Below are 16,026 nucleotides of genomic sequence, written 5' to 3'. Positions count from 1 at the left end.
GGCGAATAATTTAGTAACTTTAAAATACTTCTTCCCAAAAATCGTTCGCACTTTGCTGCTTTAGTACAGTTTACAAGTGATGAGTAGTGTTTGCAACATGAACAACGAATAGTTTTCTTGAGTAATATTCGAGTTCTGATTCCTTCAAAATATAAAAACCTTCCACAGTTGATTTAAAATCAATTTTAAAACCAAATAAAAAACTTCAAACCGTAATAGATATAATAATAATGAATTTATTTCTAAAGTTGAAATGATACATATCATTAACATAGAAAAAGTCAAATAAATAGGGATGGGAATACCGGTTACTCACCAGTCGCGTTACATTCGCGACCGCTCCAAAATACCACGATTTTGTAACTGTGGTTACAGGTAACGAAAGCGCAATCGACTGCAACTGAGTTGAGTACCAGCAACGGAGGAACGAAGGAATGAAGGAAACGAGACTGTTGGGATACCTAGACTATTTGTTGAGTGTCCTGTTGAATGATAATTCATTGTTCATTGAGTTTCTACGTAATTCTAGAAGAACGTACGCAAACTTAACAAAATCATCAAATTTCTTTGATGTCTCAGAATAACAACACAGGTTGGAATATCCGAAGGGCACCTCATTAAAAACAGATAGTGTAAACTTCAGTGGAAATATAACATAATTAGGTATTCTATTACGTGAAAGAAATTATATCTATCTATGTATCTGGAATTTCATTTGCAAATTGTCTGAATATTACAGATTGATAGATACTCATTTTACAGTATATCTAGAATCGGTTTTTTGTTTACCGTTATTTTACAGAGAATTTTTAAGTATTATTTTATTTCCGATTGATTCAATTGAGCATAATATAAAGTTCAATTGTTGAAAGTAATCTCGGACTAAGTAATTTACATTTGCTGTAACCAATTTTGGTCGAAGAAATAATCAAAAAATATTAAAAAAAAAACATCATAAATATTGAAAATCACGAATCGAATTGTTTAGTTCTAATTCTGGAAGATACTATGAAAATCAAATATATTTATTGAAATAATTTTAGATTGTTTAAATTGTTCGAAAAGCAAAGCAGTTCCGGTAATAGGTATAATGTTCCATGGCGAAATTAATATTTTCAATCAATTTCTCATTACTCTGATACTCGCACAAAGAAATATTCCAGTAGGCACTAAAAACAAAAACGATTTTTACGAAGTTACAGGTAAAGGAATTTCTCCTCATTGAACATGGCGCAAATGAATGTTGAAAATTATAAAAGCACTGACAGCAGGAGTTTTTGAGCGATAGTAAATGAATTTAGTTTTGTAAAAGGCACTGGCGTATCTAAATTTTTTTTTCACAAATATGAAAGTCAATACCAGTACGTACAACACTGTAGTTGCTGAAGAGGAGGTATTCAACGTGAAACCTTAATGAGGTATCCATATTTTCCAAACTTCGACTTCAAATATCCCAAACCGTTTCAATTAGTTTATTTTCTAAATTCAATTCCATTAAAATTTTCAGTTAAAGTTAAAATTAGGTACCTTTGGATACTTTCTTCACTTTTATTTTTCAAATGATAAATTTAAATTGAGTCATCGACCATCGTTGACGTTCGTAACAAATTTGGAAGTCCAGTGCCGGTACGCCGTAACTATCGTTATTTTGGAACCGGTTACTTTACGTTTGTGGAACGCGCGACTACGTTACTCAAAAATACCGTTCCAAAATTGCGGTATTGAAATACCGTCCCATCTCTACAAATAAATACAGGAGAAATAAAAAAATTTGGTTCCAAGCATAGACAAACTAGATTAGTTTGTCTATGGATTCAAGTGAAAAATTCATCAACAGAATAAAACTATTTTTCAAGGAGTAAACATCTTGATTATCGATTTAAAGAGAAATAACGTTGGAGCATCCTGTATATTCATCTGTAGGGAATTGAAAAGTTTACACCCCATAAAAAGAAAACTCTTTTGATAAAAACCGTTCGGTGCTGTAGTGGCAACAACGAAGATTTAAAATAGTTGGATATATATGGTCCACCCTGTTCTCTGCAAAAAAACGTTTGTTCTTATAAACATAAATAAAAGCTTCGTTAACATACAGGCCCGCCAAAGTCAAAATTCCCTTTTCACGAAAAGCCTGCCTACAAGATTGTCTGCATTTCACGCCGAGAATTATGCGCACAGCAAATTTTTTTAGAATAAAAACTCTTTTGGCTGTTGGAGCATTTCCCCAACATAATATGGCATATTTGATGTGCGAGTTGAAAGCACTATAATATAAGCTCATTAACATATCATTATTACAGCATTTTGACATAAATCTGAGCGCATAACAAGCCTTTCTGAGCCTCTCACAAAGATTTTCAATATGAGGATCCCAATGCAGTCTTTCATCAACCAAGATGCCCAGAAACTTCACCTTATCAATTGCGATCAAATGCAAATCATCATCATGATTGAAAACGAAAAATATTTCACTATTACTCCTGATATTGATATTCATTATTTCGTTTTTTCCAGTATTCAAGATTAGCAAGTTCTTTTTTGACCAATGAATAATTAATAAGCAAAGCTCTCTAGTTATCTCAGCTAATTCATCACAATTCTCAACTCAAATAAGTACATTCATATCATCAGCATCAGAAATTACGACAATATTTGGAAAAATTTGTTGCAAATAATTGAGCAAATCATTCACATAAACTATAAATAAAAATGGACCCAAGATAGATCCTTGAGGACCCCATCCTGATCCAACTTTTTCACTCCCAGTTTTCTGAATGACAACAAACTGACGTCGGTTTTCTAGACGTGCTCGCCGCGAGACGATCGCTCGTGTGCATCGAGACTCACGAAGCGTTTTTTCGAGACTTTGAACGCCAGGCGTCCAAGAGATTCCAGTCGGTAAGTCAAGTTCATTCTCTGATTTAGTCGTGCGGCCGTGTCCCGAGCTGCCCGACTTTAAAATTATCCGAACGCTCGAACATGGGTGCCTCGTGAGTGGCCGCCTTTACCAGGTACTGCCAGGGCCGCTGCCAGTTCCAGCATAACGGACATTTTTCCAGGGCGAACCGCTAGCCAATAAATATAGCTTCTTAGTGAAAATGTCATTCTTTGTGGTAGAACAAATAGCAAAGCATTTTTTGATGAAATTGATTAAACGTCATTTGATCAATTTGACTGAGTAGTTCAGTAGACAGAGCAAAAAATGTGGGGTCTGCTGGAAAAAATCCGAACTTAATGAAACTTCTACAGGTTGTTCAGGGGTTTTGTGGGATGACTCTGTCAAGTTATCTAACACGAGAACCTTGTGCTAACTTGAGGAGGGCCGAAAAACCTCAACATTTTCTGTTTTTTTTTTCGGTTTTTTGCTCATAACTTCTAAACTAAGTAGCTTCGACCAAAACGTTCATTTTCGAAGGTGTAGAGCATTAATTTCCCTATAATTCAATTATAGTTGAAAAATATGATTTCATATGGAATTGCAAAGAACTCCTTCAAAGAAAATTCAGATCAATTAGGCAAAGTAGGGCGGCGAAATTTTATTTTGCAGGGGCGCCAAATGCCTGACGGCGACACTGCAACTAACAATCTTCAATTCATGACATCCGAATCCGGGATTCTAAGTTTTCGATGATATTGGACGTTTGCCGCTCAATGTTGTGTGTCTGCTCACTTGCATCCAATTTTGGAAACATCTATACGTCGTTCTCATCGAGTTATTCAACATCGTGGTGCCCTAAATTTTGAATAATGCACACCAGTTTATAGCATATTAGTGTTAATGTTTAATTTTTTATGTATCTTCCCCATGTGACAATTTAGTGACTTGACAGAAGCATAATAAAGATGACATGTTTTGAATGTTCGATTTGATAGCTTCAATTTTACCGTCTGACAAAAAAAAATCGTTGGGCATTTGGAAATCTTTGGGTGAAGCATTTAAGCGTAGAACTAAATTGATTTTAAGATTAAGAAATTGCCCTCTATCTTCCAAAACCAAATCATTAACTGTTTGTTTTACTTTTACTGGTGGTGGAAAAAACCTATTGTCTATTAATCTAAATTGGGACTTTTTGGACGACAGCATTCTATGTTTCTACATTTTACAATTTGAAGCAAGTTACAAAATCTCATTCAGAATTAGATTTTGTTTCCGGTGAAATAGTCAGATAGGGCTTTCAAATATTAAAAGAAATATATAGTATACAAGGCACTATCATTTATTTTATTATACAACAAAATTTGTCTTTTAAATATAAATAATTTCCACAATAATCTCACCCAAACACGAAACAACGAGGTTAACTACTGCTTGACAAATGAATAGTACCAATAAGGAGAACCTAAGATGTCATAAAACACATATTAGGCGAACCCGATTCCATTTTAGTCGGGTGATTGCATCTCGCCTTATTTTACATCTATGGTTCTAAGTGTTACATTATTTGTGGGAATTCCCAAAAATGTGTTCAAAGACAATGTATTGGTGGCCATATGTGTGAAAAAGTAAACAACTACTGCTGTGGTCTAGACCCCCCTATAGTGCTTTAAGTTTTAGTATTGAATGGAATACAGAGAATAATAAATCTTTATTTTTTTACATATATATGTGGTAATTGCACTACTATATAAAACTATATAAAATACATACATCAGAGTTCAAACAATTACCATATTATAAGATCATTAGATAAAACAATTTATAAAAAAATTGTAAACAAATTTTTACAATTAAATTATCAAACACACAAACATTTCTGGTTACTGTATTATGCTCAAGTTTAACATTTAGCAAGAAGAATAAATAAATGGGAAGGTAAATATGCTCAATTGAAATATTCCAAAAAATCTTATTTTTAATGTTTTCTGTGTCTCCCATTTACATCACTAATTCGAAGTTTCTTTTTAAATTCCTGATATTTTATCTGGGCATCGATAAATTCCCCAAATAGATTGAAATGATGAACAGGTGTTTTACATTTGGTAGTCTCATTTCCATTATTTCTGTCAACAAAAAATATTAAATATTCAATATAATGCTGAAAGCTTCCACGGTCGGATTATTCGACAGAATTGGAAAATTTCAGGCCTTTTAGCTCTAATCGTAGAAATCTAGCGTCGAGTTAAAATCTACGACCTAGAAACTATTGGAGATGCTTACCGCAGTAAAATGCATTCTGACGATTAACTGTTTAATTGACTCAAGTTTTCACTTAATCTAATGAATCTATGAAAAAATATCTGTTCCAGAATTATCGTGTTTACGCCAATCCAGCCAGTCGGACGGTTATAATTAAATTTGAGGAAGGATTCGCCATCAGTGAATCAAACCCTTTCGTTTGAGACCATTCCCGGCTCAAAATTCGAAAATTACAGACATTGTGACGAAATAATGGTGCGATCTGTTCAGGGAACGACCGCCCAAAAATTTAGTTATTCAAAATGTAATAATGATCTGATGAAGCTACTCGCTGTTAGAAGAACAATTGTAAATAAATATATGAATAATAATATAAATCATTTGAAATTTAGATTTTGAATGTAATTTTTCATTAACATTTGTTATCAAACCTTATCATGAAAATATTAGCAGTAACATTCAACTATATCTATAACATAAACTATAAATTCTTTAATAAGCAACCATCAATTTAATTTAAAATCAAAATTTCGAATTATTTGCTAATTCAGTTCATTCAGGAAAATATCTCTTTTATCTTTTCCATGGCTACCTCCTCGAAAGGAAAACTGAATGAATGTATGTAATTCATTCGAATTATTTACCAATAATCAGTTTTGACAATCACTCTAAAAAATAATATCGACCAAAAACAAAACCTTGCCTTACAGCCATAAAAATATTGAAAAAAATCATAATCTCAATTTTCAGATTTCAAATATGTCCAGTTCTCTAAAAAAGTCTCGAACTTAGAACACCTTGTGTACAGTTATGTGGTATCCAAGAACGCAATTGGCGCATGAATGACAAATGCTCACAGACTTCACGTCAGTGCTTTCATCATTTTTCATTACGAATATCTAATGAAGCAACTGTAAGTGAAACAGTTTAAAATTGAAATGACCTTCTAATAGTATGCTGTATATGTTTATCTCGGTTAGTTTTTTGTTAACATTCAGCCCCAACTACATTTTTGTATCATACAATACAACTTAGTGACGTATCCTCGAACATGATCTGGCTTGTTTTAAGTTTGGTGCACATGTATGAAGTTCTTTCTACATTTATGCTGATCTTGTTATAATGTATAATATCATGAAAATAATACTTTGAGAATAAACAATTTTACCTGGAATCGTGCATTAGCTTCAAACTTGGTATACAATCAAGTCTGGATTTCAAAGTATAGAAGGCCTCACTCTGTGGTAATAACATCAAAAGTCCATACAGAGCCTTAATTAAATTTGGGTCACAAGGTACTTCCAATAATTCTAATCTTAAAACTGAAAAAAAAAAAATTAATTGTAAGGCAAATATACAGGCTGAGTCAATAGTACTCGATCGGTCGATAACTCTTGGAAATTTTGAGCTAGGACAATTATTGAAATTTTTTGAATTGGCAGTACTCAGCGTAGAAGCATTAATTTTGACTCTACAGGCTGATCCGGAAGTGGTGAAACGCGATACCACCCTGTTTTTTTTAAATGAGAATGCCCAATTTTTATATCATACTCATAATCTTCATGAAATTCTGATTTCGAAATACCCCACTTGTCGTAATTTCTTTGTATTATTTTTTGACGTAGGCCTCTTTTTTCGAAAAATTTCATGGTTTAAACTAAAGATCATATCTTGAAAACCGTGCGAGATAATTGTACGATTTGTTTCATAGAATTCCCGAAAAGTTTTCAAGTATTCTGCAAGTTTACGGATCACTCTACAGCTGGTCTGAAAGACACTGCAATTTTCAAAAAATTACCTTTAAAAATGTCAATGTCGGGAATTCAATAAAAAAATCGTACAATTATCCTGAGCGGTTTTCAAGATAATGTTTTTTTTTTCTCCAATTATCAAAAAATGTTGACATTTTTGTACTATTTTCAGGTGCAAAAGCCATCAATTCCCTTACCATACAAAAATTTGCTTGTTGCTTAGTAACACTTTTAATCCTAGGATTATAAACGCTATTTTTAATCCTTGAACTAAAAGTACGTCTACTTGGCAATCAATATTTATCAACAATACCAGATATCCATGACTATCGACTTCGCTCGGCTGCGCTGCGCTCCGCCTCGCAACTGCAATATTGCTCGTAAAAAAAATATGCACTTTTAATCCTTATAATATAATATACTATTTTTTAAACCATTATATCGATGAAATTTGTCGAAAAAAATGGCCTACGTCAAAAAGTGGCACAAATAAATAAAAATTCTGAAGATGAGTCAGTTCAAGTTTAAAAAAAAAATATGTTTCAAATAAGCACTCATTTCTGTCGCATACCTACTAACCTACAAGAATTAGAGAACTTGAAACTCATTCTTTTCCATTACTTATTCTATTCATTTAATACATAAGCTATACCAATTGACTTCCGCATTGCTGAAGGTATTTTCCTCTATACTCAAAGTTAAGTTTGAACACATTTTTTTTATGTTAATTTTGAATAAACATTATTATTATTACTTTTATCAAAAAGTTAGTAGTAACCCAAATCCGAATCCTTCCCAGTTACCTGAATAGAAAATAAACGGTTCTTCTCCACATTTGAAAATGTTCTTAGCCATATCTTATGTTTATAGTAAATAAACATTATATTATTATTATTATTGAAGGCACAACCTTACCTCCATGCATTTGAAACAATATCTGATTGTTTCTATTTATAAAATAACAAAATAGTAATATTTGTTAATTATCTACTTCACTGATGTAATATGTTAATATAAATTTTAAAAATGTACTGAAATGCATATTTTGACAATTTTCATGCATATTTCAAGCTTTTTATGTAGCACATAATCCAATTTCTAATAATAATGATAATAATATGAAAATATTACCTTTATATCAACAAAAAGAACCACTATTTTCTACTTACATGCAAAAATTGGTGATTCAAGCAATTGGACGAATTTGTCAATTTCTGTTAGAAAGTTCACTGTTATCTCCAAATCACCTCTAGAATGTACGTTAAGGAATATAAAATAAGAATTGTTGAAATGTTTAAAATCATTAATGAGCATGTTTCATTTGAAATATATTTTACTCAAGATGGCGAGTAGAAAAAAAAAGGATACAACCTTTTAATTATATTACAAGCACATTCAAAATGCTGTGTTAAAAAGCAAAGAGTAACTGTAGCTGCTGCGTTAAAACGCCATGTTCTGTATAGACAAATAAAGATTACAAAGTTTTCCTGAAAAAAATTGAATTATATTCCAACTAACATCATTGTTTATGATCATACCTTTTTTTGATATGAATATTTTAATCTCTCTCGAAGCTCAAATAATTCTGATGAAGTTAATAATATCATATTCAAGTGTTCTACCATTAAAGACACAAATATCAGATCAGTTTCATTGTGAAGAATTTCTGATATTGCTAAATAAATTGTTTCAGCTTTCAGAAGTAAACAGAGCTGCCTGAAAATAAATATTTATATTGCTATTAGGCTATTATTCGAAATTTAAGACATCTAACCTTAATACAAATGACCCTCTTTCATCTAGAAATTCATTATTTACTTTGAAGGAAGTCAGCAAACCCGAAATGAATTTTGTGAAATATGGAACTTCACTTGACTCATCTGGAAGTATTGAAACTATATAGAATCAGATTGATAAAAACCAAAAAGTTATAATCTCATATGTTGTTCATGTCAAATGAGAAGATGCAAATAAAAAATTAGAGTTGATTGGAGAAAATTATAAACATTCATTATTCACCTTTGTCAGAAATGGACAAATCTTTTTTATAGGTATCAATTTCATGATTTCGTTTGGACATATCCTTCTTTTTGACCATTTGTTGGTTTTTTGAATCTATAATTGAAATAAAAAATGAATTAATTGTATGTAAGTTCTCTCTTTATTTCAATTCATTTGTACTAGAATAACTATCTAAAATCAAGTAATTACCTTGATCAATAGTGTCCCAATATTCGTTCAAAAAATTCCATTCCATGGAATCTAAAAGATTTAGCACATGAGAATATTTAAAACAAAAACATTAAATAATTCATATCAAAAAATTCTTAACTCATAAAATATAAGTATAATACAAGATAGACTCACCGCTTTCATTCAGTACATTCTCAAGGTATGGAGATATAATTTCAGCGATAACTACAAGACACTGTTGAACAACTTCATCTGATTGATCTAAAAGTGTCCGTTGCAAAGCAGGAAACAAAACTTCAAGGTGTGGCGCCACCTAACAATGAAATGGCCAGCTTAATTGAAGTAGGATTTTTTTAAGTCAAGAGTCACATGCATCATCAAAAACATACCTGTTCTGGCATTTTTAAGTACAAGTCATATATCCATTTTAGAACTGCAACTTTTGTTTGAATAGAATTATGGGCCAAGAATTGAGTGAGCACTGTAACCACTGCAGTCAAATCTATGTTTTCCTTCACAATAATATCTAAAATTGACATAGTGAAATTCATCTAGGATAACACCAACATAAATCATTGATTGTGAGAAAAGGATAATTTTGTGTATTCAGTAATACAAAGCAAAAAAAATATATCAATCACTAGTATCATAATTTTATGATTTACCTGAATCGGACCTAATAGATTTCTCTGTTTCTGTTTTTTCCCCTTGCAAAGAAAGGAGCTTCATTAAGGTGAAATTGATCGCCGTAGCAGTTTCCTTTATGTCTGTCACTGCGTTAAGGAAAACAAAAGCATGCATTAAAAAAGTAACTAAAACAAGAACAACTTTTAAATTTCAACAAAAAAGAAGGGAGGAGGTCAAATTTTCGTTGGGACATATATATATGATAGAAACTCGTCCCTCTCAAAACATCCTCTGTTTGAGAGGGAGGAGTTTCCATCATAAGTTTGTTCCGAAAAAACTACCCCCCATGTAGGTGGCATCAACCCCCAACATTTTTTGAATAGGGAAGAGATGTCGATTGTTGGTTTGGTTGAAAGATATTTATGTTCTGTACACAACCCAATTAAAATTTTCAAAATGGGTTCATTACTCGCGAAATAATGTAATATTGGACTTACTGACAAAGGGTGATGTTGAACAGACAGTTGAACCTCCCAAACTGAAGAATGTAAAAGCCTTGAAGAATCCAACAATAATTTTCAAGTTCTGTATTAGGGAGAAACAATTTCTATGCCCACATTGTTCAGAAAGAACCAGAGGGTGGCAACAAACCCCTTTTTAAAGTAAAAATATTCAAAAACTCAAATTGTTTCGCCATTAAACAAATTTGAAAATTTCAACGGCGATGATCAGAGAATAGAAAAAACTTAAACAGAGAAAACTTCTCAACTAAGCAACATCTCCTCCCAATTCAAAAACTGTTGGGATTGTTGCCACCCTCGGGTAGTTTTTTCGGAACAATGTCGTCATAGGAATTCTTTCTCCCTAATACAGAACTTGATAATTATTTTTGGATTCTTCGAAACTCTTACATTCTTGAGTTAGGGCAGTTCAACTGTCTGTTCAACATCACTCTCTGTCGGTAAGTTCAATATTACATTATTTCGTAAATAATGAATTGATTTTGAAAATTTTAACTGGGTTGTGTACAGAACACAAATAACTTTCAAACTAACCAACACTCGACATATCCTCCCAAGGGTGTTTTTTTTTTCGGAACAAAATTATCTGGGGGGGGAGGTCAAATTTTCATTGGGACACCCTATACATATCACATTCACTCCGACAGATATCCCCGGCGACATGTAGCCTTAAATTCAGTGCACAACCAAAAATAATGTTGGATTACTCCAGTGTGATACCCGATATCCCTGTTGGTTTTTCACCGATTTACTGGAAAAATTGCAATTGATTTATATTGTAAAATAATATTTTTTTGTATAATTATCACGACACATGGTCCTGATGCCCATTACATTGCCCGTTGGTTAGATATAGCTCAAAAGAAATTTACACACGCATACCCGAGGTCATTTTTCCGTTTCCTATGGGGCTAGCGCAACTAGTTCTCTAATCCATTAGGGAACTGAGACGCGCGATACCACTCCGTTCCCTATGTCGTTAGCGCAACTTATACACTAGTTATAATGTTGTAACTTAGTATAAATATTTCTTCTCACTAATTTTATTTGAACGACATGCTTTTTGTTATACTTGTTATACTTTTGTTTATATTTATTAAAATTTCAAATGAATTTTGCATATTTTACATTTATTATTTATTAATATTATTATTAGTTTGTATATGTGTCCCAAATTCGATGTTTACTGAAAGCATCTCGAGAACTATAAGATCTAGACATAAAATCTTCAAGGACCCTCGAACTCTTTTTTCCAAATAATACGATATCAGTTAGATCATAGATATGTTGATTCGTTCTCGAGTTTCAGGGCTTTTCTGAAAAATGACTGTTTCAAATATCTCGCTCTTTCTTGGTTTCCATCCGTTATATTCAGAAAAAATTCTAAAACTTTTTTTCAGTAGTTTTTATGGTTTATATGATAATAATAATAGATCATAGGAATCAATTACTGTTTTAGACATATAGGGTATAGATTTTGGACTCACATATCTCGAAAATGACTCCGTTATCGGTTTTTAAAAATGTTATCCGTTTCTAAGATATTGAGTTATTCGATGGGATACACTATACATATATAATTATTTTTCATTTATTTCGATATTCAATTCATTTTGTGTCCATTGTATAATTGTAGTCAAGTGGGGTGTAGGGTGTCCCATTTCTAAAAATCTAGGGTAAAAAACTGAGCTGAAAAAGTTAACTTGAAATCCCAATATCGAATACTATTTATTATTTATGCATAAACCAACTATTCATAGAAGAATAAAAAATTAAATTGTGTTGCTGATGTATCATGGGGAGAAATAAAATACCCAATGATCTAAAGAATTATAAATGCAGAACCTATTAAATGAAAGAGCTGAATTGAGAAATTAAATGAAAACCCAACTAAAATATGCCTAATCTCAAGAAAAAAAAATTAAATTATCCATTCGAACACAAATATAACCATATAGGTATATATGCAAAAAAATTTTTTGCATGTACGCAGAAAGCTTGGTTAATAAATGTGCGAGTTGTGCTAGCCACATAGGGAACGGAGTTGCCTCGCGCGTCCACGTTCCTAATGGATTAGAGCAACTGGTTGCGCTAGCCACATAGGAAATGGAAAAATGTTCCCCGGGGGCATTAGCCGCACAAAAATCATGAACTGTAACATGCCGCCGGAGGCATGTGCCGCACATAATTTGAAATGGGCAAAATCTCTGGTCGCAGTGAACGTGATATAAATCGACAAAATTAGGAGACAAACAAAATCTCAACAAAGAGTGTAGTTCATTTCTTGAAACCTTTTGCCGATTTTAGCAATAATTTTTTTGCATTATGATTTCTTTGGAAATATAACTGTTCAGATGCCGTCGTCAGTTACTTATTATCGTCAGTTTTTTATTATATGTTACAGCAGTGAACAAAAAGAATGAAAAGTAAACTTTCATTCAGAACTCCCTGTGGAGTAAATCGTTGACAGACAAGAACGTTGTCTACATGATTGTGCTGACTGAGGTTGTCTTGGAAAACATTTACTTAGTGAAGAGGTTCAGCAAGGAACACCTAACGTTCTGCTGGTTCTTTGGTAGCTTATCCCACTAGGATAACAATAAAAAACCACTATGGTATTACTCCCAAAGTGCTTTTTCATGAAGTCCGCGTAGTTTTGGCAGACTACCAGGAATCTTGCTTCACTTGACGTCGTCCAAACCTTCCAAACCACCCTATGTAGCCGGAACCCTCCATCAATTACATCGCATTTTTGGCCACCGAAGTCCACTTCACCGGCGTTGGGAAGGAATGCATCGTACAGCTTCGTTTTTTGCCAATTTTCGCCGTTTTGAGAAAATTCCTCTGATTTTGATCAGCTGGATCTGGGTTTATGAATACAAAATTGTAGCGAATTTAATGCTATACAACTTATTTTTATTACGATTATATTCTTTAATTAATTCGTGGTTATTACCTATTGTTTTCAATTAGCTGATTTGCTTATTGAAGTTAAAAATAATTATGGGTAGATAGAAATTCACAGTAAAGTGATAACATGCTACGATAACATTGTAATAACTAGTAACTACACTTCACAAAAACAGGCACTTAGTCAGAGCTACCTCTCCCCTCCCTATGTTTCAGTATGTCAATATCATCGAGATAGTCGATATTAGAGGGCCAAAACCTTTGTTTTCTGACAATTTTTATCATTTTGAGAAAGTTCCTCTAATTTTAACCGACTGTATCTCAGTTGATATTAGGTTTAGGAAAAAGTTTATGAATACAGAATTTTAGAGAAATTCTTGCCCTACAACTTTGAAAATAAACGTTCTGGTCGAAAATAACATAGTTCAGAAGTTATAAGCAAAAAACCGAAAAAAGTCCGAAAATGTTGAAGTTGTTCGACCCTCAACAAATTAGCACAGGGTCCTAGTGATAGATAACTTACAGAATCATCCCACAGCACCCCTGAACAACCTATAGTTTTTTTACTGGACTAATATCACAATTAATAAAAAGAGGAAATGTTCTGAAACGATGAGGCAACATCTGACTGTAAACATTCTAGTCTACAAACTATTCACTTCACAGCTTTTTCCGAATTTTACATTTAATTTTTTTTTTGTTTAGTTATATAACAAAAAACGACGTGAGGTCAGCACAGATATTACCCCGAGGAATCAAGCTACAATGCAAAACAATAATTGCTAAAATCGGCCGAAGGGTTCTGGAACGAGCGCTCAAAAGGATTAAGATACAATTTATTCAGAGTGTTTCTGAAATTAGTGTTTATTTTGTTTAGTAATTTTCTGGGAGATTAAAGCTTTAAGTAATTGTAAACTATGAGTTTTTACAGTGCCTATATTTTAGAAATTGAAATTATTATTAAGAAAATTTGTATTGATATTAAAATCTCCTGTAGATCTTTCTATTTTTATATTGACTCTTTCAAGGGTGAATCTGGAATATCTGCTATATTTTACTCGATTACATATCTATTACAGTTTTAGACAGTTTTGATTTGTTGGAAATTTAATTTCTTTGATGATTCTAAAAAATTAAAATTTAGAAATAATATCCCAAAATGGATATTCGAATGTTAAAGATTTACTGAAGTGCTATTATCTCCCAGGTTATGAAATCTAAAAGAAATTTCTATTTTTTTACTTTAAAATTTCTTTGTGATTTTGATGTTAGATAAAAATATTCAAATAAGGATACTTCTCCTGGCGTCCGAATCATATGAGAGACACGGTAATACTGCAGTGAAAATGCCTGACATATATGGTAGCATGTGAGGCCCTGATAATTGGACGAATTCTTTAATCCAAGTTATAGCAGTGAACTAGAAACAATTCAATATTTGGTTTGTTCTAAACTAAAGCAATAGTGAAGAATATTAGCCTATTGATACTAGATTGAATGCAGTATTGGATCTTAAAGCAGTCAGAATAAAATATCAAAATTGTGAATAGATTTCTAAATTATGAATTTATAACTTTTTTTCACTTTTCATTTCAAACATTCAATCTTTAAAATTATTCACCATTTTTTTCTAATATCTAATAATTATGATCCACTACTGTTCAAATTTAAGTTGTATTTCTAAAATAATACCTGGACTAAATCATCATTCTTTTCCTGAGCATGTACAATCAAGATATTTATCATTTCAGAAAAATTTACTTTTGATGGATCACTTTTTATTGATCTCAAAAATTCGCCTAGGAGTGCTTCACACATTTTTTTCACTTCAACAATGGGGTCATCTAAAATTTTAAATAATCCATCTAGAATTTCAGGCAAATAAATAGTGAGGTTTAAGTTTGGCACCATATTCAACACTGAGATCCATGCTATGACAAACTGCCGAGCAAAAGAATTTCTACTACATATTCTTTCCCTCAGTAAAGGTAAAAAACTATCAAGATCGAATATTAGACTTTCTGTTACAATATCCTACAAAAAGTTTTAAATTATTAAAGGAAAATATTTAATGAATTTACTCTTACCTTCATCAATCTATCTAACAGTTCTGATGCACTTTTAACATTTTGATCTGGATCAGTAGCAAGTTTACATAAGGCATTAAAAATTGGACAAAAGTGAGACAAAACAGAGTGTCTCGCGATTTTGACAACATTATATAAAGATTCACAAGCATAATATCTAACTCTTGTATCCTGATCTGATAAACAACTCAAGATGGGGGACAGCAACTCCTCCATGTATATTTCAGAATCCTGCTGTTACAATCGAATAAGTAAATGCATATTGCAACAATGCTAGATATTACCTTCCCTAATGCTACTGCAATTGAAGCTAACCCTATGAGGCCTCCCTTTTTGGCATGAGGATTTTGTGATGCAGCAAAATCTTGGCCCAAAACTTTCAGTAACCTACGTATTTGCGATGTATTATTTACATTATAGAATTCCCTAACCATCCTAAAAAATATATTTTTCATTTCAAAATTATGATCTCAATTTCCACTATTTACTTCTCAATTTCGAGAGCTGCAGTTTTTCTTTTTTCATATAGTTTATCATGAAGAGCTCTGACACAAGCTGAACTTAAAGGAGCATATTCCTTTTCAGACATGGTTCGCTTTAAAAAAATTATCAAGTTTCCTTCAGTGAGATGTAGGAAAGAGGATTAATAAAATGTATAGTTTTTGATCGTAGTCTAAGTAATTAATATATTAGTTGGGTTAGCAGCTGTCAAATAGCTACATTCAAATATTTTTTAATAAATAAATTTTAAATTAGAACTACCACAGACTACTTAACCTTTTGAACTACTTAGATAATGA

The 16,026-nt window shown here is 32.2% G+C and overlaps 1 protein-coding gene across 5 annotated transcripts; it reads right to left on the bottom strand.

The window, feature by feature from the left end:
- Positions 1-3,521: 3,521 nt before the first annotated feature.
- LOC123677830 (protein VAC14 homolog) lies at positions 3,522-15,955 on the bottom strand. Of its 5 annotated transcripts, none has more exons than XM_045614554.1 (16): positions 15,715-15,954; positions 15,511-15,661; positions 15,227-15,460; positions 14,832-15,173; positions 14,436-14,559; positions 9,747-9,854; positions 9,471-9,607; positions 9,256-9,394; positions 9,100-9,150; positions 8,908-9,003; positions 8,663-8,768; positions 8,427-8,604; positions 8,257-8,375; positions 8,058-8,137; positions 6,306-6,459; positions 3,522-5,001 (listed from the first exon to the last, which is right to left on the bottom strand). In XM_045614554.1, exons 1-16 carry the CDS (start codon positions 15,813-15,815, stop codon positions 4,854-4,856), a joined length of 2,268 nt encoding a protein of 755 aa, XP_045470510.1. In that variant the 5' UTR covers positions 15,816-15,954; the 3' UTR covers positions 3,522-4,853. The 5 variants fall into 5 exon arrangements, 4 of the variants coding, with proteins under 4 accessions (XP_045470510.1, XP_045470512.1, XP_045470513.1 ...); XM_045614556.1 differs by having other exon boundaries at positions 9,747-9,848; XM_045614557.1 differs by having other exon boundaries at positions 9,747-9,848; positions 15,227-15,457.
- Positions 15,956-16,026: the final 71 nt, after the last annotated feature.

Source organism: Harmonia axyridis, chromosome 4, assembly GCF_914767665.1.
Source record: "Harmonia axyridis chromosome 4, icHarAxyr1.1, whole genome shotgun sequence".
Taxonomy (NCBI): Eukaryota; Metazoa; Arthropoda; class Insecta; order Coleoptera; family Coccinellidae; genus Harmonia; species Harmonia axyridis.
Note: the sequence above shows the minus strand (reverse complement) of the source record. Positions and strands in the feature narration are given on the sequence as shown.

Bases quoted from the DNA above. Each gene is read 5' to 3' on its own strand.
- LOC123677830 (XM_045614554.1), bottom strand. From the start codon at position 15,815: ATGTCTGAAAAGGAATATGCTCCTTTAAGTTCAGCTTGTGTCAGAGCT. The intron at 15,662-15,714 runs GTAAATAGTGGA...TATATTTTTTAG, and splicing joins GCAGCTCTCGAAATTGAGAA to GATGGTTAGGGAATTCTATA. The intron at 6,460-8,057 runs GTAAGTAGAAAA...TTTTTTTTTCAG, and splicing joins TGAATCACCAATTTTTGCAT to TTTTAAGATTAGAATTATTG.